Source organism: Accipiter gentilis, chromosome 8, assembly GCF_929443795.1.
Source record: "Accipiter gentilis chromosome 8, bAccGen1.1, whole genome shotgun sequence".
In the NCBI taxonomy this organism is placed as follows: domain Eukaryota; kingdom Metazoa; phylum Chordata; class Aves; order Accipitriformes; family Accipitridae; genus Astur; species Astur gentilis.
The window spans coordinates 3,606,748-3,633,903 of record NC_064887.1 but is presented as its reverse complement, the minus strand read 5'-3'; the positions used below and the strand labels follow the sequence as shown (position 1 = coordinate 3,633,903).

The 27,156-nt window shown below is 39.5% G+C and overlaps 2 protein-coding genes across 14 annotated transcripts in view; one reads left to right on the top strand and one right to left on the bottom strand.

Annotated features, from left to right (window-relative positions):
* The window catches only part of DOCK7 (dedicator of cytokinesis 7), a 348,282-nt gene that overhangs the window by 55,989 nt on the left and 265,137 nt on the right, over nucleotides 1–27,156 (bottom strand). For all 13 annotated transcript variants that reach the window (XM_049807269.1, XM_049807270.1, XM_049807271.1 and 10 more), the window contains 10 exons: nucleotides 26,291–26,420; nucleotides 25,972–26,184; nucleotides 25,497–25,582; nucleotides 23,274–23,340; nucleotides 21,876–22,025; nucleotides 19,809–19,889; nucleotides 16,672–16,837; nucleotides 15,864–16,006; nucleotides 13,499–13,592; nucleotides 11,752–11,914 (listed from right to left, as the gene is read on the bottom strand). In XM_049807269.1, the coding sequence (XP_049663226.1) occupies nucleotides 11,752–11,914; nucleotides 13,499–13,592; nucleotides 15,864–16,006; nucleotides 16,672–16,837; nucleotides 19,809–19,889; nucleotides 21,876–22,025; nucleotides 23,274–23,340; nucleotides 25,497–25,582; nucleotides 25,972–26,184; nucleotides 26,291–26,420 (1,293 nt within the window). The remainder of the gene's footprint in view (nucleotides 1–11,751; nucleotides 11,915–13,498; nucleotides 13,593–15,863; nucleotides 16,007–16,671; nucleotides 16,838–19,808; nucleotides 19,890–21,875; nucleotides 22,026–23,273; nucleotides 23,341–25,496; nucleotides 25,583–25,971; nucleotides 26,185–26,290; nucleotides 26,421–27,156) is intronic.
* On the top strand, nucleotides 707–11,329 carry ANGPTL3 (angiopoietin like 3). Its single transcript, XM_049807283.1, has 7 exons — nucleotides 707–1,321; nucleotides 2,358–2,468; nucleotides 3,306–3,423; nucleotides 4,179–4,292; nucleotides 5,840–5,935; nucleotides 7,808–8,080; nucleotides 9,432–11,329. Exons 1-7 carry the CDS (start codon nucleotides 707–709, stop codon nucleotides 9,611–9,613), a joined length of 1,509 nt encoding a protein of 502 aa, XP_049663240.1. The 3' UTR covers nucleotides 9,614–11,329.

Sequence of the window (27,156 nt, the reverse complement as noted above, 5' to 3'; positions counted from 1 at the left end):
GAACAGGACATTTATTTCAGAGTACTTGTAGACTTGCTTTATGTAGTGTGAATCTTAAACAGTAAGAAGAATGGTAAGGTGAGAAATGTAAGCGAGGTATTATTTATCTCACCCACCTCTGGAAAGCAGCTCTTAAAAAATAAGTTTTATATGGTGTAAATTACTGCACAAACCTTAACATAGTAGAATCACATCCAGGCAATCTCTGGACCTAATTCCCTCTTTCTCACTTAATCTGAACTAGATGACAAGTAAATCCACTGCAGCACAATGAGTTACATCAGAAAATGGTACAAGATGAGAATCAAGTTGTGTGAATCATCTGGGAATATTTTGCCCTTCCATAGCTTATCAAGGAGCTGCACAACCTGAAATACAGCGTCCGGTGCTCTTAAGTATGGTAAACCCTTTTACACTCCCGAGGCAATAAAAGGAATCATACAACACAAACAAGAAGTAATTTAGGCCCTTATCAAGATTTTGACCCAAAATTAATCTATTAAAAAGCATTGTGTGAAAAACACTATGGCATCAATAACATTTTATAACAGAAGGTCTGGCAGATGGAAAAGTTCAGAAGCAGTTTAATCAGCAACATGCCCGTCTCGCAGTTTTATCTTCCCAGATATCAACCTGCATTCAAGAGGGGTTACATTCGTTCAAATACACAGTTTAATGATCAACTAGTCGGTCTGCCTCTTCTAAAATGAAGAGGAGTATAAATAGATCAAATTCTTCAATCCAGAACAGCCACACAGCAAAAACTGTTAGTAGGAAAAGTCTCTGCATCCTGAACAACCAAACAGTATCAGGAGCAGAAAACATGAAAATCATTCTAGCCTTTCTATTCATTGCCCCACTTGCTCTTTCAGCTAGAGCTGAGAAGGATTATTCCTCCTCTGATTCTGCTGCACCTCCCGAGACGAAATCAAGATTTGCCATGTTAGATGATGTACGAATCTTAGCCAATGGACTCCTCCAGCTTGGGCACGGTCTTAAAGACTTTGTCCATAAGACGAAGGGGCAGATGAATGACATCTTTGAGAAACTTTACATTTTTGATAGGTCCTTTTATGAGCTCTCACTGCAAACCAGTGAAATCAAAGAAGAAGAAGAACAGCTCAGACAAACTACAGCCAGACTGCAAATCAACAATGAAGAGATAAAGAATCTCTCACAGGAGATGAATTCGAAGATTGAAGACCTCATACAAAACAAAATCCAGCTGCAAGAGAAAGTATGGGGACTGGAAGACAAAGTCACTAAACTGGCCATTATCCAACCTTCGATGCAAGAGACAAAAGAAATTTCTTCACTCAAAGTAAGTACACTTGTGAAAGCCCCTGACACACAAAGCCAAAGTAAATTGTAATGCTATTATTGGTAGTTATGCAAGAGAAGCTCATGTTTTCCCTTCCTCTTTACTGTAGCACTACTGTGTATTTTGAGAAATAAATCACTACGATAATCTTAAAAGAATCAGTGTCTTAATCTGACACATTTTTATTCTGCAGTAAAATTTCCCAGTGAAAGCAGTGAGAAAATTGAGAAATTATAAGGCTCTGTAACTTTTTCAGTATTTTTCTGCAAATAGGTTTTAAGAAATTCTGTAAAATTTTTTGCAACCAGGAAAATGATGTGATTACCAAACCTATAGGTTTGTACGTTATCATCTCATTACAAGTCAATGCACTAGGAACTTCCTGCTCAGTATAAAAACAGGAAGTGTAAACCTTTAAAGAGGCACATCTATAGAACCTATACGACCTCCAGGACCAAAGAACCTTGCAAGCGTTAATAGACTTAATGTCAATACATGCAAGTATTTAGGTGGGTATAAGGTTTCCTATGGAAAAGGAAGTATTAACTGTACTGTGCAGAAGCATAAAAAGGCTAAGCAACTTGTGTGAGAAAATACTGGACGTTAGTGTCAAAGCAGAAAGGTGAATCCAGATCTCCTAAATGCCAAGCTAATAACCTAGATGCTGGGAACTGTTCCCTTTTTTATCAGTTGCATACATCTAGTTTGAATGAAGGGCCAACTTCACAGAACGTAATTGCTCTGGACATGAAAATGGAAGGAAAATAGCAACAACAAAAAAGGTCTACAAAGCTGCCAGTAGTTTGTCTCAAAAAAAAAAAAAAAAAAAAAAAAAAAAAAAGGTGTTCACTTCTGAGGCAAAGAAATTCAGCCCTTCACAGGCAAAGCAGGCAACCTTTTGGAAAAGGAAAGGCAATGTTAAATGGTTTGTGCCTCTCAAAACTGGCCCCATGACAAGAGTTATGGAGGCAGCGCCACTGTGAAGGTCTTCTGCTGCTTCTAACCACAACCCTCCTCCCTCCTTTCCTGCCCTCAGGCTTTCGTGGAGCAGCAGGACAACCACATCAAGCAACTTCTCAAAATCGTAGAGGACCAGCATGTGCAACTCAACAGACAGCACAATCAAATAATGGAGCTGGAGGACAAGGTACAGGAACCATCTCTATTTCTCTTTCCAGAATTTGTCATCCCTCTGAACACTGAAGGAGTCAACGGCCCAACCATTCGTTTGGGTCAGCCATCCCTCTTGTTCACAGTTTGGGGAAGTAGAGGAAAGTATAAACAATTTTGACTGCAAACAGGTACCTTTTTGGGTGAGAGGCAGGGGGCTATGGCCAGGGCACACAATGACCAAGAACACAGCTTTGAAATACTGCCTATCAACACCAGGTTGCTGTATTTTCTGACTACTAATTTTCTTTTTTTTTTCTCTTATTATCTATCATATTATTGTTCTTCCATTGGTCTTCTAAGTATCATTACTTTCTACCTCTTTCTTCTTTTCCAATATTCACTCCAATAGGGAACCATGTTCCGCAGTTCAATGTGCGTCACCGTAACACTGGGTATAACTGACACGCTCATATTTAATTTATTCCTAAGAGGAGACTAAAAAAGGAAAATGCATTTCAGCCTAAAGAACTGTGGGTTCTGTGCTCTTTAGATGGTGGTACTATTTGTCTAAGTGATGTCACCTGAGGAAATAAGTTAAATCTGTTTGCCCATTAAGGTGCACCTCATGAGAATGAGTCATTTACTCGCCTCATGAATCCTACCTTGTTTGAGCAATGGCACAGCTGACATTCATGCAACTGAAATCCACCAGTGAGGTTCTAAAGTTATTTTTATGTTGTAAATTGGGTATTCTAAAGGATTACATTCACAAGAAAAATTATCCTCTGCGTGACATTGTTCGGCTTGATACATGGATCTCATCATTTCAGAGCCTTGGGAAATTAACAGTCTGTAATTACGGTTCTTTCAGCTAAACCACATGGAGCTCCAGGAACTTGCAGAGAACTCCTTCACGGGGGAGCAAACAGAACCAGAGGCCGTCCCCTTTGCTGTGCGCAACGCCACAGCTGTGACATACAAATCCGATGGTGAGACCTTCTCTCTTAGACATGACTACGCAATACGTTGCATTCGCAGTATTCTCTGTGAAAGTTTTGCGTTGGTTTTTAATAGCCAAAGCAAAAGACTTATGTTATATACAACGCTGTGGGAAGGAGTTAGATTTCCTGCTTTGGAAAAAATGTCATCATCTACGTAGCCCCACTGTACGTGTACTTGTCTCTGGGGAGACGTACAGAACTACGTCCAATAACGCAGTAACCCTGTGCTCCATCTTCACCCTCCATTCCCCTCTTGTAAACACGTGCTGTGACCATCCTTTTACTGACACTTCTGGCGGTGCCAATGACTGCCTTGGAGAGTATGAACAGAGAAATAATTTACTTCACACTGGCTAATTACAAGACTTGGAAGAGCTTGCTTTGAAGTTGAAAGGCATTTTCGAACTGCAGCAATGGGAATGGTATTTATCGGGAACTTTACAAGGGGTACAAAAGTCCACTTGCCAGAGTCTAGTCTTAGGCCTTACAAACTTTCCAAAATTATCTAAACTGAACCTTAAAACATATAGGCGGCCCAACCTACGTACAACTTGGCAGCTGGACTACCAAGCCCAAAGCAGTTTGTCCATTTCACGACACTTACTGCAAAATAAAATTACCCAAAAGATTGTTCTAGTTTTCGCTTTGGCTCTATTCCGTATAAAAATTCAAGTTACAAAGCTGGATTAAAACTTACCACATCCAAACCAGGATTTGTAATTGTCTCCCATTTGCTTTCCTAGGTGCCGCTCCTGACTGCACTGCTCTTTATAACAGCGGCATGCAGTCCAATGGTGTTTACACTATTAAGCCCAATGGCTCAGAAGCTTTCGATGTCTACTGTGAAATGAAATTTGGTAAGACAGCTATGCTAGCAACAGTCTGATTTTCATACAAGTAGTTTCTTATAAGCCAAAAAACTGTGTCTCATCCCAAAGTACACAAAAACTTATCATGATTTATGTATCCTCTTGACTTTTCTAACTGGCCTGTCTGTGCTCTGAACTCAGGTTTCCCATAACCTGAAGCCTCCTTAACACTGTTTTCATTCTTTACTCACCTCTTGAAAGGACTTTCAATCATGGGACATAAATTAAGTATATTCAAAAAACCAAGCCCCTTTAGCTATAGATAACAAAAATGGCAATTACAAACGCCATTATATTGCAACCGTAAATAGCTTTTCCAAATAAAAGCAAACAGTAAATAGTAAATACCTTAGTAAAATTTTGTTTCATTAACAAGGGTTATTGCTTGAGACTTAGATATACCAAACTAACCCAAAGAGCCGAGTCGTGGAGGCAGGATTCCTGTATCATGTTTGGGTGAGTCGGTAGCTATGTAACATATAGGTCCACAACTGTCATGGACCGGAATGCACAGCACCTACCCAAGCTCTCTCTTTGTAAGAAACCTATTTGTCTCTTCCTTTTGCCACCACCCAAAGATCCCACATCGTTTGGCCAGTTCACTGCTCCGTGGTTTTTTCACCCTGCAATGCAGCATCCTGCAGTGCTGCTCTGTGCGTGTCCCGTCCAGCGTCCCCGCACGGTCCCTTTGCCACGGTTACCCAGAGAACCTGGGAACACGCCGGTGCAAACGTGGCAGGGTCATGACATTTGTTTGGATGTGTAAACAGAACGGCATGGGGTTGCCCTGTGCAAAAAGCTCTTTTGCTTACATTTGTTGAAACTGGTGAAATGAGGGTGTCATGACCTGGTCAGGAGAAAGACCCCACTGCAGCCCTGGTGTGGACATGGCCTCCAACTCTCCAAACCTTCCGTGGAGTTGCGCTCCCAGCAGTCAAGCGCTATCAGTAGAGGGAGTCTGATAATCTGATCAAATGTCTGGACCGTTTCATATCTCTTTTTTATCGTTTTCTCTACGTTTGTGTTTCTCAGCCCTCATAAATAAATGAAACCCAGTTAAGGCAGCTTAACAAGCTAAGTCCAGTGAGCTGCGTCACCCCAAGTGTGGCAGAGGACACTCGAACGGCCCTGCGTTCTGTTCAGCTGGGCTCACTTGAATTTCTTTCATGAAGATTTAGACTAATTCACTCTACCTCAAAACCGGAGCACCCAAGAGCACACTCGCGGACAGTTAATAAGGCCAAGGCCAAGAATTGTCAAGCATCTGCTCTCTGTTCTGCCGAGAGGCTTTATGGCTCAGTACACGTGCACTCCGGTCTGTTGCAAAATGAAGAGTAAGTGGGATTCGTACAGAGCCACCTTCAACGCAAAACCATTTTCTTCTTCACTGTGGTAGAGAGCGAGCTCGCCTAAGGGCAGCCACAGCAGTGCAGTCTGTAGGTCAGCAGCTGGTGGTCTCCGTTACTTTCCATCATCTCTCTAGTGCTTAAAGACTTAAGCCAGGCTTGTGACTTATTTCCCCTTCGCGTTCACAGGCAGTTCCTGGACTGTAATCCAGAACAGAGAGGATGGATCGCTAGATTTCAACCAAACCTGGGATGCCTATACAAATGGGTTTGGTGACCTCAATGGTAAAAATGCCTTTTTTTGTGTCTTTTTCTTTGTATCAGTTGATTTGAGAAGCTGAATCTTCTTACTGAAAGGTGTTCACATGAGAGCAGACAAAACCTGCAATCAAATCTGAACAAATCTTACCCAATAAGTAGAACACCAGAAAGTGCTTACCAGAAAATGTAACTCGGTAAAATTCTCAGTGACACACCTTCAAATGTGTGTTTAGAAAGTTTTGCTGAATCAAGGCCAGAATGCTTTAAATGCTATTTTAATTATTGAGATTTTACTATTTATAAAAGCACCTCCCAAAGCCTTTAAATTATACACTAATGCAAAACCTCAGCCAGCTGCTGTCACTACCTTCTCTCACACTTTCTGCAATCCTGTTTCCCTTAAAACTGCCACAGTGATTTTTCCAGCTTCAAGAGAGCCCGAAGCTGTGTGTGCTTCCCTGCAAGCTCTTGCTTCTCCGTGCAGCGGCCAATCCCCTCCATGGCTCGATAGGGTGAGGAAACACCCATATTCCCCTGTTAATCATCAACTCCAAGGAATTTGTAGCACCAAGAGCTGCCCACAGCCTCCCCATTGAGGAGATTTTCCCTATTTTTCTTGTACAATGAGATGAGTCTACTTTTGTTTAGAAAATATTTTGACTTTCTAGGCACAGCACAGATCAAAACCTCACCAATGCGGGCAGCAATATTGACTTACTTCCACCTCTTTTACAATAAAGAGCTGCTATATCTCAATCTCTCCCACATTTTGGGACAGTAGGTCACAGCTGAGGTAGACTTTTACCTGTATAGTTTGTCTGATACTGAATGCTACAATTGCCCCTTGATTGGTCCCAATTCCCATATATTACACCAACACGAAGCCACATCTTTCCAGTGTCGGAAAGATTTTGCAGAGGATCGCATCACTCCCAGCCATGTCCTACTCAGTTCTGTGCTGCATATTCTAAGGTGGTAAAACGTAAGAGGCTACTGCTGCTTACCTGTAAATTGTGGGAGTATTTTACTCAACCATCTTGTCTTCTATTGCTTTAAATGCCACCTGCATGTACGGCACTCACGTTCAGCTACACTATTTCTACATGTGGCAATTACCTATTGTGCACCGATACCAGTGGCACTGATAGTAAGCTACTTAATGAATATAATTTATGAAACTAAACTAATTATCAAGAATTCTAGCAAAAGAAAAATGCTCAAGTTAAATTCACTTTGTACACAAGGGTATCGAAACCTCAGTTTAGTTCTGCAGCTCCCTCCTTAAAAAATACAACAATTGCAATTAGGTTTTATGTATGACATTTGCTTCATTTGTCACACAGTTCCAATTATGCATGCTTTAAATGTCTTGAGCTCCCTCTCAGAGTTTCGCAAGAAGTGGAAAAGTTAAGAGAGAAGCTCCAGTTCATTTATATCTCTTGCTTTTATTGATCACTGGTGTGCAATTAAGAAGAGGTAAACAAAAAGAATGTAGCAGGAGACCTCTGAAAAGATCAACAGTCCCCAAGACTCATATTATTGATTTAATTAAAGCAATGAATAAATCCTTTTAAATACTGTATTTTCACACATACTACCCACAGGTTATCTGTAAAAACACATTCAATAGCAGCATGAGTGATACGGGGTTTTAGGGAAAGTTTATCACATAACCCCTTCCCCACTAACTCTCCGCCTGGTGACTTCTGTCCCCTAATCCTCACCTCTGACATCTCTTGATTCTGACATTGCACAGCTTATTTGAACACATATTTTCAAATACTGCTATTTTAAAGGTGAATGAGCTATCTGAGGTATGGGTTAGAGATCGGAAAAGCATGGTGTGTTCATGCCTAGTTCCATATTAACAGCATCTATTTACTACAACTTTTGCAGAGGAATTCTGGCTAGGCCTGAACAAGACCTATTCCATTACTAAACAAGGGGACTACATCCTACGGATTGAGCTGCAGGACTGGAAAGATAATAAACGTTACATTGAGTACGCCTTCAGCTTGGGAGGTCCCGAAACAGACTACACTCTCCAGCTTTCACGGATCTCCGGGAGCATCCCCAATGCCCTGCCAGAGCAGACAGAACTGAGGTTCTCAACTGCAGACCGTGACATGGACGTATTAAATGACTTCAGCTGTCCAGAAAACTACCTAGGTATCAGTATGCTGGGTATATTGCCATGGAAGTATTTTTGTTACATGAAGGATGGTAGTATACTTTAGTGGGTAGTTATTGATATTAGCCTGGCTTTAGATACAGAAAACAGCGGGTAGTAGCATCCTTCCACTTGCAGGAAAGGGCAGAAGATTTTTTTCGTTGGCGGATAGCAGCGTCCTACAACAAGGCATCCCCTTTCTATTTCATAGAGAGGTAAAACTAAAGCATAGTGAGGCTGTGCAAATGACCAACACCAGAAACCGAACTAGCAGCACAGGTTGAAACAAAACCCCAAGATGAGATTCTGAGCTATGAAGTAAAGGGCAGTTCTTCCTCTGATAACTGGTCTGGCGTGGCAGCCCTAGGTTGGATTGCTTAATCCCTCCTTGCAAAAAAAAAACCCAGAAGACAAACAGACTCAACTCCATTTTGACTACAACCCAAAAGTTAAGAGTGATGGTGAGTTTCCATTACTGCAGGTTTTGGCATTTTGTCAAGTATACATGACATAATCACTTTCAAAAGAGCAAGAGAGATACAAGGCTGAAGACATTTCTCCTTAAAGATAATTTGGTTAAAGGATTCCTAATTCTTTGATTTTCTGAAGCTTTTATGTTTGGCCAGTTTATAGCAAAAAGCAAACAACTGAAAAAAGCAATTAATGATTGAAACACAGGATGCAGAATTGCCCTCCAGACACCTGCTTCATGCAACAAACGTTTTGTATGTCATTCTAGGCTTGAAAATTGTTGATGTCTGAAACAATGCCGAGACTGTTACTCAGCTCTAGTGACCATAAAGCAGATGGCCAATGACTTCCGAAGTGCTAAACTTTCATTTTTAGCACACAGAGACACTGCCAGTCCTTTGCAGGCAGAACTAGGCTTACAATTTAAGCTTGTAGCTAAGGACACCAGCCAATAAAAAAGAGAATTTGTTTACTAAAGGCTCTTCAGCCTCCTGTAGATGCAGAGATTTAACAATTCGTACCTGAGAAAAATATCAGCAAATCAGAAAGTCAGTTGTAGAGGGTCATGGGAAACATGAAAGCGTGGACCTAACTCTGTAGGTGTCCCAGTTCCGTGGCAGCATTTGTGTGTGCAGTTTTCTATGCACCGCTACTTTTATGCGAAGCTGACAGTATCTTTGTATTGGCCCTCAACTTGCAAGTGTTAAGTGGGTACACATACAATCACCATTTCATTTGGGTATACTAGGTAATTGTCACTTTTACTGGAACTGGTCTAAAGAAGATTTATGTTGCAAACAGGAGCTGTCTACTCGGAAACTGAGCACAATATGTTAGGGTACAACTGACAGTAACTGACATTACAATATGTTTCCTTAGGAGGCTGGTGGCACAGCGAATGTGAGGAAACCAATCTTAATGGGAAATATGTTGCGCCAAGGTCAAGAGGAAGAGTAGACAGAAGAAAAGGCTTATACTGGAAGCCTAAGAAAGGAAGATACTACTTGCTCAAGTCAACCAAAATAATGATACACCCAACAGATTTAAAAAGTTTTGACTGAATGCTCAACCTGATGGATTCTAATTCAGAACATATACACTGAACATTACTACATCAAAGAAGTTCGTGTTATGTTTAGTAACAGATGCATGTCTATACCCATACACTGTATGGTATATTCTCCAATACATAAACCCGAGGCATTTGCGACGGTCTTACAGTATGTTTGGTGAGTATCTCATTCCCTCTAGCCCCAATGTCAATGCGCTGTAACTTTCAGGGAGCTTTTACCTCCCCAGGATGAAACTCTAATGCCCAAGAATCAACCGCTTATTCATGTATTAGATAATATTGCTTCAGGGAATGGGTTTTCAGGCTGTTGCATTTGTTTCTGGGTTGTATAGTAGGGAACACAAAAACCATTTCAGTAAACAAAGGGCTGGCAAAATGCGACGAAAGACATTTAGGTATTACTCTATAGCAAAAAAAGCAATTTTGTTTTGTGAAGTAACTAATTAGATGTTTGTTTCATGTTATTATTGTGGAATGTTTCTATGAGCAAATGAAAGACGGGTAATTCCCCATTTTAGGGTTCTGTGTATTTCCAGACAAATTTTCAGCAGTGTAGCTCAGGCCAATCTTCACTGAAGCACTGTACTCACACAGCTATAGATGTGTACACACACATCAAGTAAGCCACGGCACAGGCCTAATCTTTTAGATGCCACACTTTGAAAAATAACTTAAGAATTACGCTTTCTTACTGAAAGCTAAGAGCTAAGCTTCAAAGTTTACTGAAATGAATAAGAGATTTCTCGTTTGAAATGGAATCAGAGCTGTCCCTTTACGGCCTTTTAGTACACTTAACTAAGAAACTAAATGAAAGACCAAGTGAGCACATAACAAACCACCTTTCAAATAGAGAACAGTTGCCTGCGGGGCAACTCCAATAGCGTCAATGGTACCAACCAACAAACCCTGGAGGTACAACCTACGTGACAGTGTTGGTCCTGCTCCTGAGAACACGCTCACATTTCTTTAACTTCAGCTGCAGAATACTCTAAGGCAGAAGGACTATTGACATGCTTGTGGATGGCTGGCCGTGGAAGTGTTGACTAACAAAGGCCCTGATTCTGCAGTTACGTTGAGTCATATTGACTTGCATATCTTACCTAATCCTTGTACAGTATGGATTTTTTATCTCAACATTTGCAACCATACAGAAAATGGTTTTAAATTGTAATTTCACAGAGTGAACAGAATGTGCTAATTACAGAAAAACTGCAAAATTACTTTTACTTCTTATGGATTTATTAAGAAGAGATCACACAGTGCTGCTTATTTGTACTGGTGTATTGTAATGTTTAATTACCTGTCCAACCTCAATAAATAAATAATTAAATAAAGAAAGAAATTTAACTTTTGAAGACATGAGATACGGAACTTGACCAAACTCTTTCTTGTAAGCTTTGGTTTATAAAAACCTGGTTTGTATTTAACTTTTACAAGAAGTAACAGATTCCGTGAGTAAATTGGTGAAATTAGCTGAAGACAGCAATTCCATTCAGATGTGTAATGTCTTCAACGATACTGTGAAAAAGCTTTAAATGAATAGTGGTATGTTATGAAAAGAAATCTGCTCCCTGCCTAGGCTTAGTTACGGAAATGTTACTGTCTTCCAAGCTACTTTAGAAAAATTTCCTATCTTCCAGATCTTCAGAAGATTTTTTTTCCAACCATTGTAAACAAAGAAATTGCTTTTAAATCAAAATGGAAATACGAACGAAGGGCTTACACTTTTTCTTCATTTTTATCCTCCACTTCAAAAAAAAAAAAAAAAAAAAAGTCACTGAGAGTATCAGAAAGTAACAAAAACAGTGAGAGAATGATGACTTTAGCAGACAGATGAAGAAAAAAACCTACATAAAACTTAAAAGAATTCAGCTAAATTGCACCGTGAATTTTGGGAAATGGAGAAACCTCTCTCATGTTCTTGTTCACGGCCAAGTTTTATGCAAATATGTTTGTCCCTTCACAACTGTGTATTTTCTGCTGTGTCAGTCTGGAACTTTTTTGTACCTCTGGCACAGCAGATCTACTGATATAGCAAGTTTTGCAATGAACCAGATGATAAGGTAGGAATTTCTAGACTTGCCAGTCTCAGGCCCTGAAATGTGAAACGTATTTCAAAACTCTAACCTGTATGTGGTATTTGGAACGTAGACATCCCTGGCAGGAAACTCCAGGATTTCTCTTGTAGGTCTAACTCTGCTGTCTGGGTAAAGTTTGACTTGCAGCAACTCTGGAGTCAGACAGTAATGGGGATTCTCTGGAGCTGGAGATATGTCTATCTTTAATTGAGCTGTAAGAAGAAAATTATTTTATTACAATAAATAGAAGTTAATTTAAATCAAAAAGCATATTCATGCTTTGTTTCTTCAGATTAATTTCCTATATATTAATTTCATAAATAAACAGATGATAAATTACAGCCAATGCGGATTTGTTAAAAACAAGTAACACTGAATCAAATTGGTATCTAGGGCAACCAGGGTACCAGATAACAAGAATCAAGAGAAAAGACGTATCTTAACAAGTCCCAAATGCTGTTCTTATAGGCAAGTTGGGGAAATACAGTCTAGATAATGCTACTGCGAGGCCCAACTACTGTTAACAACCTTACTCAACGTCTCATCAGGAACCTTGCCTAGCAAACTGGGAGAATACAGCAGGAGTTGCTGAAAGCTAATCTGCACCAAGATTACTGAGTATTTTCCTTAGTAGGTCAGCTGACAGTACTGACAGCAGACTTATTGTGGGTGGATGGCACCGAGGCTGGAATGATTGTAAAAATTTGGAAGACAGGAGAGCTGGAGAAATGGCATCAAATGACTAAGGTGAAACATAAGAAAGAGCAAAGGACTTGTGTTAAGAAGGAGAAACCAAACATACAAACACAAAAAGATATAATAATTGGCATGGATCAACTCTGTAGAAAAGGGCTGGGTGACAGCAGTGAAAATAAGCCAAATTCAGAAGAAAACTACAACCATTCTAAGACATATTAGTGCAGTGTCATGTGTAAGACACTGGAGACAAATTCGTCTGCTTTGCTCGGCATGAGGTCTTAGGAAGAGCAACATAACCAGTTTAGAGCACCATGCCTGAAGAAAAGCATGGACAGATTAAAGAAACTCTAGCAGAGAGTAACAGGCAATTTTAAAATCCCAACCTTTGAGGAAGGGTTGAAAAAAACCCGAGATTGGTTAGGCTACAAAACAGAGGTGAATAAGAGTGAACTAGTAACAGTATTCAAGTACTTGAAAGGTTGTGATAACTGCCCTGAGGGCATGACAGACCATAATCAGATTAATTTGCAGCAAGATAATTTTGCAAAGTTTTCTTAATACCTAACCTCACCAGAAGGACAGATGAGTGCTGGGAGAGATGATCTAAGGAAGCAGTAGGATTGCTGTCACTGGAGATTTTTAAAAACAGGTTAAGTAAATATTGTCAGGAATAGCATAGGTCAGGGACCAGTGATGTTTCACTGCTGGTGTGCCAGCGTTTTTACTTCCTATCTCAAACAGAGGTGGAGTCTGTTCCTATTAACCAAGTAGGAGCCAGAAAAGAGATCTCCTCTTAGCTAGAGAGTGGTATTTTACTCAGGAAAACAGAGGCTCCTCAGCCCCTGCTGGGTTTAGGGCTTTGTGGTTTGCATAGTCTTCTCACAGATACTAGTCTCAGCGTTGCAGGAGCTGCATGTGCACGCATAACAGTGAAAAACCTGCCAAAACGCCATCTTTAGTGCTTGTGGTCTACCAGGGATTGCTGTGGATGACTTCTTAAGGTTTTTTTCATCTGCTCACTTATAAGAACTGGGTGGCAATTGTGAAGAACTAATCAAATACCTTAACACGTGAGCCAAAAAGATCTCGTTCAATACCTGTGATAGGTCTCAATCTCCGTAACACTGATGATGGCCGTCTCATGTCAGCAAGGAACTTATACAAATCTTCATCGCTCAGGCGATCACCCTCCTGTTGGACATTGGGAAGAAAATGGTTATCTACACAACCCTTCAGGACTGCAAGAGAATGAATAAACCACCTCATACTATCGTCTCTTTCCTCTGATATCAAAACGTACCTTCCCAGAACAAGGTGTTAACATTAGCATGCTAAATTACAGTTCATTTCTCCATCCTTTTTCCTTCCTTTTTTCCTTATTAATCATCATGACAGCTGCAGGAACTTCTCATTGAAAACCTTTTCTCTCCCCATCAATATTATCTTTTTCAAAACTGAAAATGGCTATTAAAAGATTTCCCCAAAATATCCGATTTTTAGCAAGTATAATAGTTTGAAAAAGTACCCGTCATTCAGGTAGTGATCCTCATTCCTTCTCCTCTGCCTTTTCTTTGGTATGAGTCTAAAAGAGCCTTACTTTTCAGGAGAAGTTTTAAGAAATGGTGGGAAGTGGAAGGATTCTGTTGCCACTTTTCCTTGTGCCACATTCTAGTAGCCCAGAATTTTGTTAGTTTTGGAAACATTATAGAAAATATGACTCTGCCACCCTCTCACTATCCAAAAGCAGAAAATGTCTCATAATAAAGGTCATGAATCACTATATGAAAAAAAGAAGCAAATGGAAGGAGAAAAACGCCGAGTAGTATTCAATTAATTGTGCTCCACAACAGAAAAGGAAGGGAAGATAAAAAATAAAAGATACAGAAAAATCAGAAACTTAAAATCCTAAATCAACATTAGGCAATATTAAAGGACAAATTAATAAAACAAGCTGTTTCAAAGTTGTCAAGTGAAAACAAACCTTAATAAAGTAAATAAATATATGCTTTTGTAAATCATGACTAACTTAGTGACCAGGTTTGAACTGGTGTATATTACAAAGAGGGCTGCAGAACATGGTCAGTGGAATGGCTGCATTAGCAATGCTGTAATAGTTTTTTTTCTTACTTTCTACATTTTGGGTGAATACGTTACAGAACTGGATTTTATTAACACCCCAAGCAAAAGGAACTTCCTGTGCTCCTGTGTGTCACTGAGACCCCAGAGATACCGTTCAGAGAGCCCGATTTCAGTCATACTGAGTTCCGTGAAAGCATGGAGCTCCAGAGGCGTGAGTCACCCTCCGCTTACATGGTTCGCACCAGTATAACTCGATGCCCTTGATGACATTTCTCCTTATTTACATTACTGTATTTAAGAGGAGACTTTGGATGGCTACCCACAGTGAAAGTGGCATGTAACCAAAACAATCAGGGGGGGAAAAAAAAAGAAGGCAAAAAAGAGTTTAACCAACTTTCAATATATAGAATCCAAATTTTTGTATTCCCAATGATCAAGAAATCAGTCCAAAAAATATCTGGCTGTACACTATTAAATCCCTTTTATACACAAAGGTGACATTGAAATAACAATTTTCCTTAACCAGATGTGGCATTAAGCGAATCTTAGCAAAAATTAATGAACTGAAACCATTTTCTAAGCTTAACTAAAAATTTTATTCCATTTAATCATGTTTTCTACTGCTTCTCAGGAAAATCCCAAGCTCTGGCTAAGAAGAGCTGCCACTCGGCAGAGCAGCATCAGAAGTGAAATGCTTTGTTTTCTCAGGCATCCCTGGATGTGTCCAGGGAACTGATGCCAACCTCAAATCACATTGATGAACCTGGTTCTGAGCCTGCTGATGTTTCAACGGGATTGTCTATCACCCAATGAAGCCAAAGGAGTCAACTGACCATCATGATAAAGGCTATGCAACTCCTAGACTAGGACAAATATCTGGAATACTTTTTGGCATATACTAACCCACAGAAGTTATCCTCAGTTTTTGTGAACTTGCTTCTATAAGCATTTTTCCAAATATGTTTACCAAAAGGCCAGACAGTGATTTTTCCAATGCGTGTTAGAAAAATCTGGAGCAAAATAAATTGCTGTTCTTCTGGGGAGACCCAGTTCTATTAGTTGGAGCGGTTAAATCACTATGCCATAATGATGCTTTATCATTCAAGCCAAAACCAGCTAATATTTTTGAATTCCTAACATAATCACTCACAGTAAACTTATTGAAAGAATCCACTAATCGACTGTGGACCCACTGCTGGGAGAATTAAGCATATGATATAATAAACCCACTGCATGCTGTCCAAAGATATCCTGTGATCAGGGAACAGACATTACATGCATTGAAAGCATCACAAATTAATCATTCAGGTCTAAACTGACTCCACATGATCAAATCACTCTGTCCAAGAAGCAACTCCTTAATTAGATAGCTTCATAAAATACCTGTTTAAAGAAGTTTGTCACTGTCAGAGTAGCTGGTCTAAAACTGGTCAAATTGCAAGCCTCATCCCCACTTGTGGTTCTCTCTAATGAACGCCTCCCGACAATACTGGAATTCCGCCTCTCCGACCATGATCCTTTACGTTCTTCAAAAAATAAAAAGGGGGAGGAATTAAAAAAAAATAAATAAGAAAAACAATAGTCCAAGAACGTACTTTTGTTCCAACCAGAATTTTCTACACAAGAAGATAGGTGCTGCATTTGGAAATTATGCAATAAGTGTGATAGAAGAGGTGGTTATGCTAAGACAATCACACTCCTGAGGCATCAGGAGGCTATGAAGCACAGCTGACTACTTCTGCTCCTCTCACAGCAACCTCACCCCAGTGCCTTACTGCTATTATAAAAGTCTTTATCGTGTGGAGATTTATGTATTTCTCTTGCTCTGAAAGATGATGAAGTTGGCAGTTTTGGGGATGCTGAAGAGCAGTTTCAGATGAGCTATGTGGTTCACAAAGATTAATCCACTCCTTTGGAAAATGTTCATCAGCGTGTAACGCGCTCTCAGTCTTAGAAGCCTGGTTTTAAATAATATAACAGATGGTTTGCTTGTAAAATCCTTGAAAGATAAATCCATTTGTTATCATGGACTTTTCTGTTTTATTTCAACCATGACCCAAGACTATCAGAAGGCCTAGGGCAGGGGGAGGAAAGTGATAAAAGGAGCAGTGGCAGCTATAGGGTATGAATCAAGACTTCAGTAAACTCTGGATTTGTCCACATTCTCTCATGCAGATGCCAGATACTGTACCTCCTGTGCCAACTTCTACTTCTGTGGAATCTCTTTCCAAACTTCCAGCACTGCTCACAATGTTCATTAAATGAATAGCTGTCCAGGCAAAAGGCATTCGATACTTGCCCAGTCTTTGGCAAAACTGTTCTGCCTGGCATTTCAGTTTTTCCAACTTTTCCTTATTCTGTGAAGAAAATATTCGATCCAAGAGATTAAAAGAAGAGGAATAGGAACAAAGGTTCATTTAGCAAAATCGGTGACAATGGCATCTTTTCTAACTTGCAATGATTCTGTGCTTCAATAGCACCTTCTAGAGGAGGATCACTAAGTGCTATGCAAACCGACTTCTGCTTCACAAAACTGCCAGCCGGCCAACAGTACCGGACACAGGACAGCCTGACAGCCAGAGCAGCTGGCTTCATGCTCTTAAGCCTCCTGAACAGCCCGTCAAATCCCAGTGAGCTCATCTGCCCACTGCCCTTTCAAGAAAAGCTGAATTTTACTCTATGAAGTCTGAAATGGCCTTTCTTAATGGGATTTTATGCAGCAGGTGCTCAGATCATCTGCAGTTGCATAGGAAACTGAAAACACTGCTCTAATAAGAAGCAGTACCATACTCATTTTGTTGAGGGGAAAAAACGGAGTAAGAGAGGACTTTTCCACAATTCTGCATATTAAAGGGCAATTTTTTGCTTTAGAAAGGTTGTCACCTACAGGCCTTTAAGAAGTCCCCAGAGAGGGGGCTGGATAACAACAGAGCGCGCTCTGTTGCTCACATTCTTCTAGTTCGGGACATGCTTACGCACCTTGCTGGGAAGGAGATCTTGAAAAATCAACTTTTGACCTACATTTCCAAGCTTCCTGCAAATCCAGCTCCAAAATTTCACTTAGGCACATGTCAACTTACTGATCACAGGAAATGTAGCTATTTACTTTTGTTATTTATATATCTGAGGTGAAAAAGATCCATTTTTCATATTGTGGTGCAGTGATATAAAGACAGAGTTAGACAAAAAATGTTAACTTCTTCAGCTAAAAATAGATTAGAACGTTAGGACGGCAAAACTTTTGTTAGTTTGATCAAAACTAACAAATGAACATCCCGGCTCCTTTGAAAAAAGCATAATGGAAAGCCTCTCATCACAAGAAGGGCTGGCATCTGTTTTGCCCTTCATCCAGTCCTCACTATTACACTTTGATCTTCACTTGGCTCAATCCAATTGCACAAGAAATTAGGAACCATTTCCGAGACTCATAAGCGCCGCTTCACATTCCACATACCCAAGGTTTCCTTTCCAAGCTCGCTTGTACATCTTACAAACTAGAGTTATAAAATAACATACTGAGCTTAAGTTAGAGATTTCTCCTTCCGACTGCTAGTAAAATCAGAGATTTGCTATGCTATAACCACTGCTGTATTGGAGAAAGCACTTCAGAAAAACAAATAGTAGCCTGCGGGTGAAAAGACTGAGGAGAGGCCATAGGCCAGGTGCCACTAAATTCTGCAAGTGCTGCCAGCATTCCTGTTTGCTCCCGAACCTACCAAATCTGCAATTCCCACCCACACTCTAATAGCACGTGACCACACATTCTGTATGGTATGTCTAAATATTTTTATGGTTTTAATATTTTGTACCAGCCGTTGAAACTGGTTTGCTGCTAGATGACTGTAAAAGTGAGATTTGGTAAATAACTATTAGAAATCTTATACTAACACTATGATTGAAACAATAGACAAAAGCGTAGCCAAGTAATTAACTAGTAGAGGTAGTTACTCATAAGTTTTACAGTTCTTTGCTCTTATGACTAGATGTTCCTGCACTCTTGATGGGAACAATGTTGAAACTGACCACGTGTGATTGAAACTGCGTTAAGCTTCAAGATCAAAGAACAAGGACAAGAACAAAGACTTCAAGGACAGCCAACAGAATCTCAAACGGGTCAGTGGTCATAAAAGCAGCCCTTCGACTCAAATAAATTCTTCATTGCACATGATCGGGTGTAGGCAGTACTATGATAATCAGTTACAATAATTTTTATGTGTATATATACTAGTCTCATTAATATGTAATTAGTTACTCCATGTAACCTGTTTGTGCTGAAGCTGTGGCATGCACTCTAGGTGAAATTATCCCCCGTGCATCCAGTGCTGCAATAAAGAATGCCTGCTTTCTAAAACTCCAAAACAAATCTTGGAGAGTTTCTTTGACTGGTATCAATTCCAATACACTACAATGAGCAACCAGCTGCCAACTGCAGGTTATAAGATGGCATTCTTCTCTGTGGGGAAACCTCTGCTTTTAGTCCTGCAAGGAATCAGGCTACATTTAAACATGGAAAGGAAAGACAAAGAATCAGTCAAATTGGGGCAGGTCCATGCCATCCCCTGTACTTCAAAATGCAAGGACTTCACTGCACAGGGCAATGCCCAAAACCATTGAAGGCAGGAATTAAAACAACACTGTTAATGAAAAAACCCCAAACACTAAAGTATAAAAATTTTAAATTATCCTTACTATATGTAAAAAGGACAGCTTCAGCCTGCTGTTGAGTGTGGCCCTTCTTTACAGTATTAGGAAAAAGAAGAATCAGCAGAGAATAGCAAAAAAAAAGAACCAGAAACGCACTGCAATTCAAAACCAGGCCTGATGGAGAATCTCCTGGTAACGTATTTCATCTGTTTTATAACCCTTCTAGAGGAAGGCAGAGGTACTGTGATGGAGTTAAGCTGCAGAAGCAATGGAAAAGTTGAAATTTTACTGCAAATTCAAGTCAAATGCTGCCTTTCCTTGACCCAGCTATAAGCACACAGCTGATCCTTTGGGACAGGGAATCACAGATGACTGAGCTTGATGGTAACCACACATCTCCCCTGCCAGCTACAAAAACTGATGACCTTTAACTACTCTACCCCAATAAGGCATCAAGATTCAAGGGTCTTTGACTCTTCTTTGGCCTTTAGAATTTGACTAGATTCTTAATTAAAAATGGACCCTTTTAACAACAGGGACATACCAATGGTTGTTAAGTCCAAGGTGAAAGAAAATAATATAAGTTCGAGGTGAAAGAAAGCAATGTATGTTTCATTTGTTAATAACAAAATGCCTTCAAGCACTTATAGCCAAACTTAACCAAAACATCAAAAAAATTCTTACCTTTGCTGCATCAGATTCTTTAAAAATCATATAAGGCTCTGCACACTCCCCAATATCTCCCTGCTGTAATACTTTTTCCAGCTGAGAAGAGAAAATGAACCATTAGAAGGACATGTATCCAGCAAGGATTGTTAAATTAAACAAACACCAGGAAGCAAAAACATTCTGTCAAAAGAGTTAAAGCTTGATTTCCCTTTGTGAGTCAGGGAACAAGCACTGCACTCAAGTTGTGAGAGCCATTAAGTTCCCAGATCTCCAGCTATAACTGAATCACAGGTGTAAAATATAGGTTCAAAGGGAACATTTATCACTTCACTTTGGTGTGATCTGTTCTAGAGCCACTTTCAGCTCATTTTTAAGGTCTTAAAGACAGCTTACACTAACTGTCTTCAGCATCATCATTTTCAGAATTCTGTTCTTTTTCTGTTCTCCATATTAAGGACCTATTGCAGCAGCATAAAAAGGTGACTCAGATGCACTCAGCTGAAACAAGCACTATTTTAAATCAGTGTGTTTTCAAATCAAATAATGAAATAATCAAATAATTAAAATTAGCCAAAGACTAAGTAGATGTTTCCTTCTGAAGTCTCCAAGTAAGTCAATGCCTCCTCAACACAAAACTGCTTAACACCTAGTTTCTGATAGAAATATACGCCCCGTCACATGCACGAAAACTGTTTCTTTTCAGAAGCTTCCTGGCCCTCCCTCCCACGCCCGCTACTGTGCACCTGCTGTTACTAGATTAGAATATCTTTAAACTTGTCCCATGCTTATAGAGTGCCATTCATACTTGTCTATTAGTAGAACTCCAAGAGGCTACCAGAATATTAAAGAACAAAACTACGTTCCATCAAATCTTGCACTCCCTGGTGAGTTTATGCTAGCAATACCAGCTGTCTGAAAAGTGGTTTCCCAGTGAGTAAGACCCATGTGAAAATTCACCTGATAAGGCACGCTGTGCATCTGTCTTATTTATCCCTGACTATATCCTTTTCATCATTAAATCAAAAAATCACCTAAACCACCAGCTTCTCTTGGATCACTGGTTTTACAAGCACTAACGTGCCGTCACAAGCTCTTTTGGACAGATCCCCACCTCATAAATACGGGGTTCTCTCTTCCTCATATCTTGTAAAAATCAGAAGAGTGAATATGTGTGCAAAGGCAGAACATGATTTTTAGAAGGAACTCAAAGAATCATACCAAAAATTGGAGATGAGAATATGCTCCAACACTACTAAAAGCCTTATTCTCGCCTGGGACTGTTTTGTCATGCCACAAAGTCTTAATTCATTTTCAAAAGCTTATTCCTCATGCAAGAAGCAGTTCATGAAGAACTTGCACAAACCTCAGTCAACAGGGTTCACAAAACACAGGACTTAGCTAGCCGGCAATATAACCACTGCCTGTGAATTGAAAGCAGGTGCTGAACTCCCCTTTTTACAATAGGATGTTTTTTATGCAGAGACCAGCCAAAAAAACTGATTCAAATGCCAATCTGAACTAGTAGCATTTGTGTGCTCATTGAATCAAGTGAAAGAAGAGAAAATAACTTTTATCTTTGCATACTTTATTCCACGAGTGACCAATATGGCATTCTATTTCAGTTATGGATCTCACTCTCTCACCAATTTCAATTCTTAAAGACAGTTGAAAATCTGGCTTAAGGGTATATATCATTTTTGAAATGGGATTCAGATCAATATATATTTTTAAATCACTCACTTGTCTATCATCTTAAGGAGTCAGCACATTCTTTCACATGAAAACCAAGGTCAAGCCCCAGAAAGCTGCTCTATATCAAGCAAACCTTTACGCTTTTTTTCAGTTTTTCGATAATACAATAATGCATATCTCCACTGAACTGTTTCTGTTACAAATGAACTTAATGTACTAAGAATATCTGAAATGAAACAGAATTCTGTGGTGCCAATGTTTATGCTTTTGAGAATAGAATTCTGCTCTCCAAATGTAAATAAGAAATCAACTAGTCAGCCAGACTTGTTTATATTTTATTTTAAATAGAAAACAAGAGACAATAGGTTAAATTTTTCTGGCGTTTCTTACCTTTATTACCAGAAAGACATCTTGAGAGGGATAAGTGATAGAAAAGATGGCGGATCTGGCCAGCGTGGATATAGCAGCAGGGGGGACATGTGGACGAAGCATTCCCTTCATTTGTTCAGAGTTTAAATCAAAGTAGAAATTTTCTGAAATCTAAAGAAGAAAATAGGTAGCTTCAAGCATTAGTTATACTTTTTATCTTTGGCAAATTCTTCATAACACAACAGACAATTTCAAAGCAATAATAAAAAAAAACTAACAACGGTGCCTCCTTTCAAACCACATATATAAAAAGAAAAACAAAAAGGCCTTTTCATTAAGAAATCAAGGCAGGACAGTGGGAAAGAAGAAAGGAAATAAAGCGAACAATACACACTACCTATAAAATTTCTTCCAGCTTCCATAAGGTATGTAGTTCCATCACAGGACTAGGAATTACAATTGCTATCTGAATTAAAAATATCAAAGTATCAAAATAGAAAAAGATCTTTAAGATCATTCACAGAAAAAGAAAAAACAACACATCTTGAAGCGCAGACAGTGAGCTTTCTATGCCGAAGCACCAAATCCTTGACTGTATCAAGGCTTCAAAGCCAAAATGAATGTGAGCTGGTTATCAACACCAGAGGTCACTAAAGAACTTACTACGTTAGAGAAAAAAAAAAAAAAAAAGGAGTAATGAGATGATAAAATTGGCTTATGAAATGTGATTTAAATATTAAACAAAGTTCACATAATATTCCACATACTCTCATCTACATAACTTAAATCTCAATGCATTAAATTCAAGTCTTAAAGAGATAAATGTCAAAATGCATATTTTTAACATTTTTCTCTCTACTACTGCTAATATCTTGAATTAGGAAAACTAAGAGACTCTTCAAATATTAAATACAGAACATAAATAGGGGAATAAATGTATTTTGCATTTCCTATAACTTAGATCTTGAAAAGACTCCTCAGTTTTGTTTTTAGCAATTTTAGCACGTATGACTTTCTTGTGCATTATTAAAATGTTAGTTGGACACATACCATGCTGAATCATGAAAAAGAGATTAAGAAAGTCATAAAAACTTAATCTAAATAAAAGGTTTCAGCTACTTAAGTTCTCTCTGGGGAAGAGACTTCTGAAAGCCAAGATTGGACAATATATATATTCTGATTTCAGGCACTCGCATATTAGATAATATTTTTAGAAAAGTGGTTATACTTCAACTGTTTTACTAAGCAGAAGAAGAACACAAAGATGGTTCATGAAATGCCTTCATCATTCTTCCAACCACTGGTATGTCACTGCCTCCATAAAGGTTTGTTTCCAGAATTAATTCCTCTCTTTTTTTTCAAATACGGGTTTGTAACGCTTCAGTGGAAACATCATCACTCAAGTAATTAAAAACCTACCTTTTTCTTTTCTTTAACATCATACAAAGCCAAACTTGCAAAAATGGGCTCAATTTCTATTTCAAATCTTGAAAGAAAGAAACACATAAAATCAGTTGACTTGCATTTTGTAAGAAAGAATAACCTACCCCCCTCTCCAAACACTTCCTGCATAAGGTGACGGCTGACCACTGTTAAGCCTAGATGTCAGGAACAGCTGAGCCAACCTAAGGGCTTGCTCCTGCTGAAAAGGGAGGTCTCGCTCCCCAGTATTCCCCCCGCTCCTCTCCTGTCCTGCTTCCTCTGCATTGTCTCTGCTCCCTTCCACCACGACACACGTCGGTGCTCCCTGGACCTTCTAAAAGCCATTTCAACACGTTGACCCAACGGAAAGGTTGGGATTAGGGTCACAGGACATAAAGCATACTTCTATAAATGCTTCTATCTTCTTCAAGTGTCGTTTGAAAGCTAAGCAAAGCAACCTAATAGCTTCCTTAAAGCTGGGATAGCCGGACCACTTATCTCGTCCGATTACCTCGAGAAGCTGTTCTGTGCACTAATTTACTATGCTGACCTGTTGATATGGCTACATGAGCAACCGCTCCTCCCAGCATTACTGACCAGAAAGCTCCTTCCTCTGGAGAGTCAGAGACAGCTATTTTGGCAATTTTCAACATTTAACTTCTGTCAGAAAATACCAATATTTCAAAAACTCTCTCAGAAAGGTGTCAAGTTTTTCGGAGTAACTGTTATCAAGTATTCATGCTAACTGAAACACTTCCAGCGAAAACACTAACCTACCAAATAAAGTTAAACTTATTGTTAAATCACCTGGGAAGTTAAAGAACTTAAAAAACATTCAAAACCTGTCCCTACACCAAGGTAAGCAGGGGCTGAAATGCCCTGCTCCTGTCCGTACAGCCTTCCCATGAAATTAATGCCCAATCCATGGTGGGACACCCCCATGCATCCAGTCCTTGCACAGACCTCTCAGCTTTTCAGCCTGGAACTCTCTTCTGCCAACAGGGAGAACAACATACAGGACTGCATCATCAAACAGGTATTTTCTTTAGTTTTGCAACAAAGGTGAGATTAACCTGAAAATGACCCTGCTTAGGTCATCTTAGCCTTGTCCCCAGGGAAGAGACTACGTACTTCTTCTTGTGCCACCAAGACAGCACAATCTTGGATGCTCGCTATTACAACTCTAAGTATGGTTTCAGAGATTACTTTGGTACACAAACAAGCGTGTACTTGGGCCAATTTGCTATAATTTACAGTCAGTAAGAAATGCTTAAATAGCAGAAATCATTAATTTCCAGCATCTAAGTTATTTATGCTAAAGACACCATCCTTTGGAGAGGAAGCTCCACTGCTACTGCATATTATGTTGTTCCAGTTCATAAAAGGCTGCAAAATCAGTTCATCTCTATGGCTATATTAGGTCCTGGAGTACTCTACGAGCAGGAGATATGTCCCACACATATATCTCAGTTATGAGCCGCAATGTAGTCTAACTGAAGCTCTCTAATAAGAAGGGTTGACCTAACCGAGGACACAGAAGATGAATACAGCAGTGTGGAAAATCAGTTTTGTACTTTATTTCTCCAAGGGAATAACAGTAAAATTTTACCTTGTGTTATTAGAGAAGAGTTATAGGCAATGAACCAGCTGCAGGTAACCCTATATTCAGGAGCTCCACTTCATTAAACTTGTTTAACAGGTTTCTATTCCTCCAGTTAATGCTTGCTAAGTATATAAAGTCTTCACTCTTAAAGGGACACAGTCAAGGTTGTTGAGCCTAAACTTCAGCAAATCTTTGGTTGTCTTATGTTTTATGGCTTAAGCATTTTTAATCTTCCCCCCCTTAAACATCCTTGTTACAGCGCTGAACACCAATGACTGGCCAACTTAGCAAGTGCAGTGACGCATGCATGCTAGTAACATGGAACAGTTACAGCTACAGACTGGCTGGAAAGCAACACAGAAAAGCCAAGGAGGGTGAATATTTTCTATGTCACACCAATACAAAAAAGTCTTGAAGATAAAACTGTCTGATGCACAGCATTCTGTAACTTATCCGTTATGGAACTAACCTTTAAGCCTATGACCAAACCTTACAATGTTACATCCCTTCAAGCATAATAAACAAGGCAGCAGAGTTACTCCAGATGCATGTGGATAAAACAGCAGATTTCAATTCTCAATTTCTGTAATGCAGCTGTCTATTGGAGTGATACTTACTTAAGGGACAAACACTTCACCAGGAGTCTTTGGCCAAAGTGTTCTTTGGGTACTTCAGGGACACTAAGTCGTTCTATAGGCTCCTCCTGAAATTAAAGACAAGACACTTGTTCAAACCACTAATAGCATTATGAAGCAAACATACGTATTACTTTTTACTTCTAAGACACTAATTTAATCCGAGGCTTACCAGCATGTTGCATTCATCGGCAGCTACAAATATGCTAAAGTAAATCCCTTTAATGTTTCTACACTATAGGGGATTGCATAACCATAAAGGAAAACCAATCTTCAGAAAGTAGAATCTATGACAAGATAACATGCTAAAAAACATGCGACCCACAAAATAGCCAAGGCTCTCATGGATATTAAACATAGGTGATCTTAACCCCTTTAAATCCGTGGCAGACTGACAATTTTCAGACTCCCTACATCCTTCACTTTTTTAGTCTCATCCACAGGTATATAAAAATACCTCATCTGGTGCCGGATGTAGTGCAAAAAGCTCCTTATGCCTACTGGACTTCCTCTGATCTTCATTGTGGTGGTCAATCTCTTCATTTGGGGTTCGGTCCAGCAGGTTTGGGAGAAGGGCATCTGGAAGGGAGTTCTTCAGATCAAAAATACTGCATGCCCAGCTGCCCCGGGGAGTATCGTCAATCGACATTGAACGTCGTTTAAGGTCATCCTGAGATTCAACAAATTAAAAGCAACTTATAATGGGAAAGGGACTGCACTTTTAAAACATGACTATAAATTAGGTTTTATGTAGCAAGGTTTTAAAGGTACATTACTTGTTCATCCTGGTAACTGTTGCCATCGGGAGCTTCGTCAGACTCAAAGATCTGTTTGGGGAGCCCCTTTTGCCTCTCCTTCTGTTTGTCTAAAGTGTTGGGATTAAATCCAGTTCCCAGCTTGTGATATCTGAAAACAAAGTATTTCAAATGCATTCTTAGCATCCTTTTTGACCCCAAACCAGAAGCAGAATTGCAGAACAAACCCAGTATTATGAGTGTGGGTCCTCTCAAAGCATAAACTGCTCTCTGCAAACAGTATTTCCAGTCACCCTTCACTGTAGCTGGGTAATAACCCAACAACCAGTATTCCAGTACTACAATGTGACTCTGTTCAACTATAAAACAACCCTGGGTGATGTCAAAAGAAGTATTATCAATGGCCAATTAAGGTCATCGTAAAATGTGTGATTGTGATGCCAAGCTTAAAACAGGCCGAGAACATGAGGATTGAAGGCCAACGGTTCTGCTAGAGCAAAACCGACTTGGAGAAGACAATATTAGTAACTTGAAAACCAAAACATCAACTTCAGATAAGATTGCATGAAGCGTAGAAGTCCTGAGCACCTCTGGAAAACATATGACTTTACAACCCCAAGTAAAATGAGCACCTTCCCATAGCATCTTTATAAGCAGAATCAGGTCCTTCAGAGCTTTCCAGGGTGTAAGAGCGCTTGCTACTAAACAGTCTGTCTACTGTTGCTGACAAGATCAGATCTCTTTGACTAGCAAATTTTTGGATACCAAATGGCACTATGTCTATATTTACACATGCATATGGCCAGAGCCGGTCTCCTTACAATACAAACTCTTAAGTCAGTTCTGAAGTAGTTGCTGGGGTCACATCTAGAGTCAAGTGTTCTTAT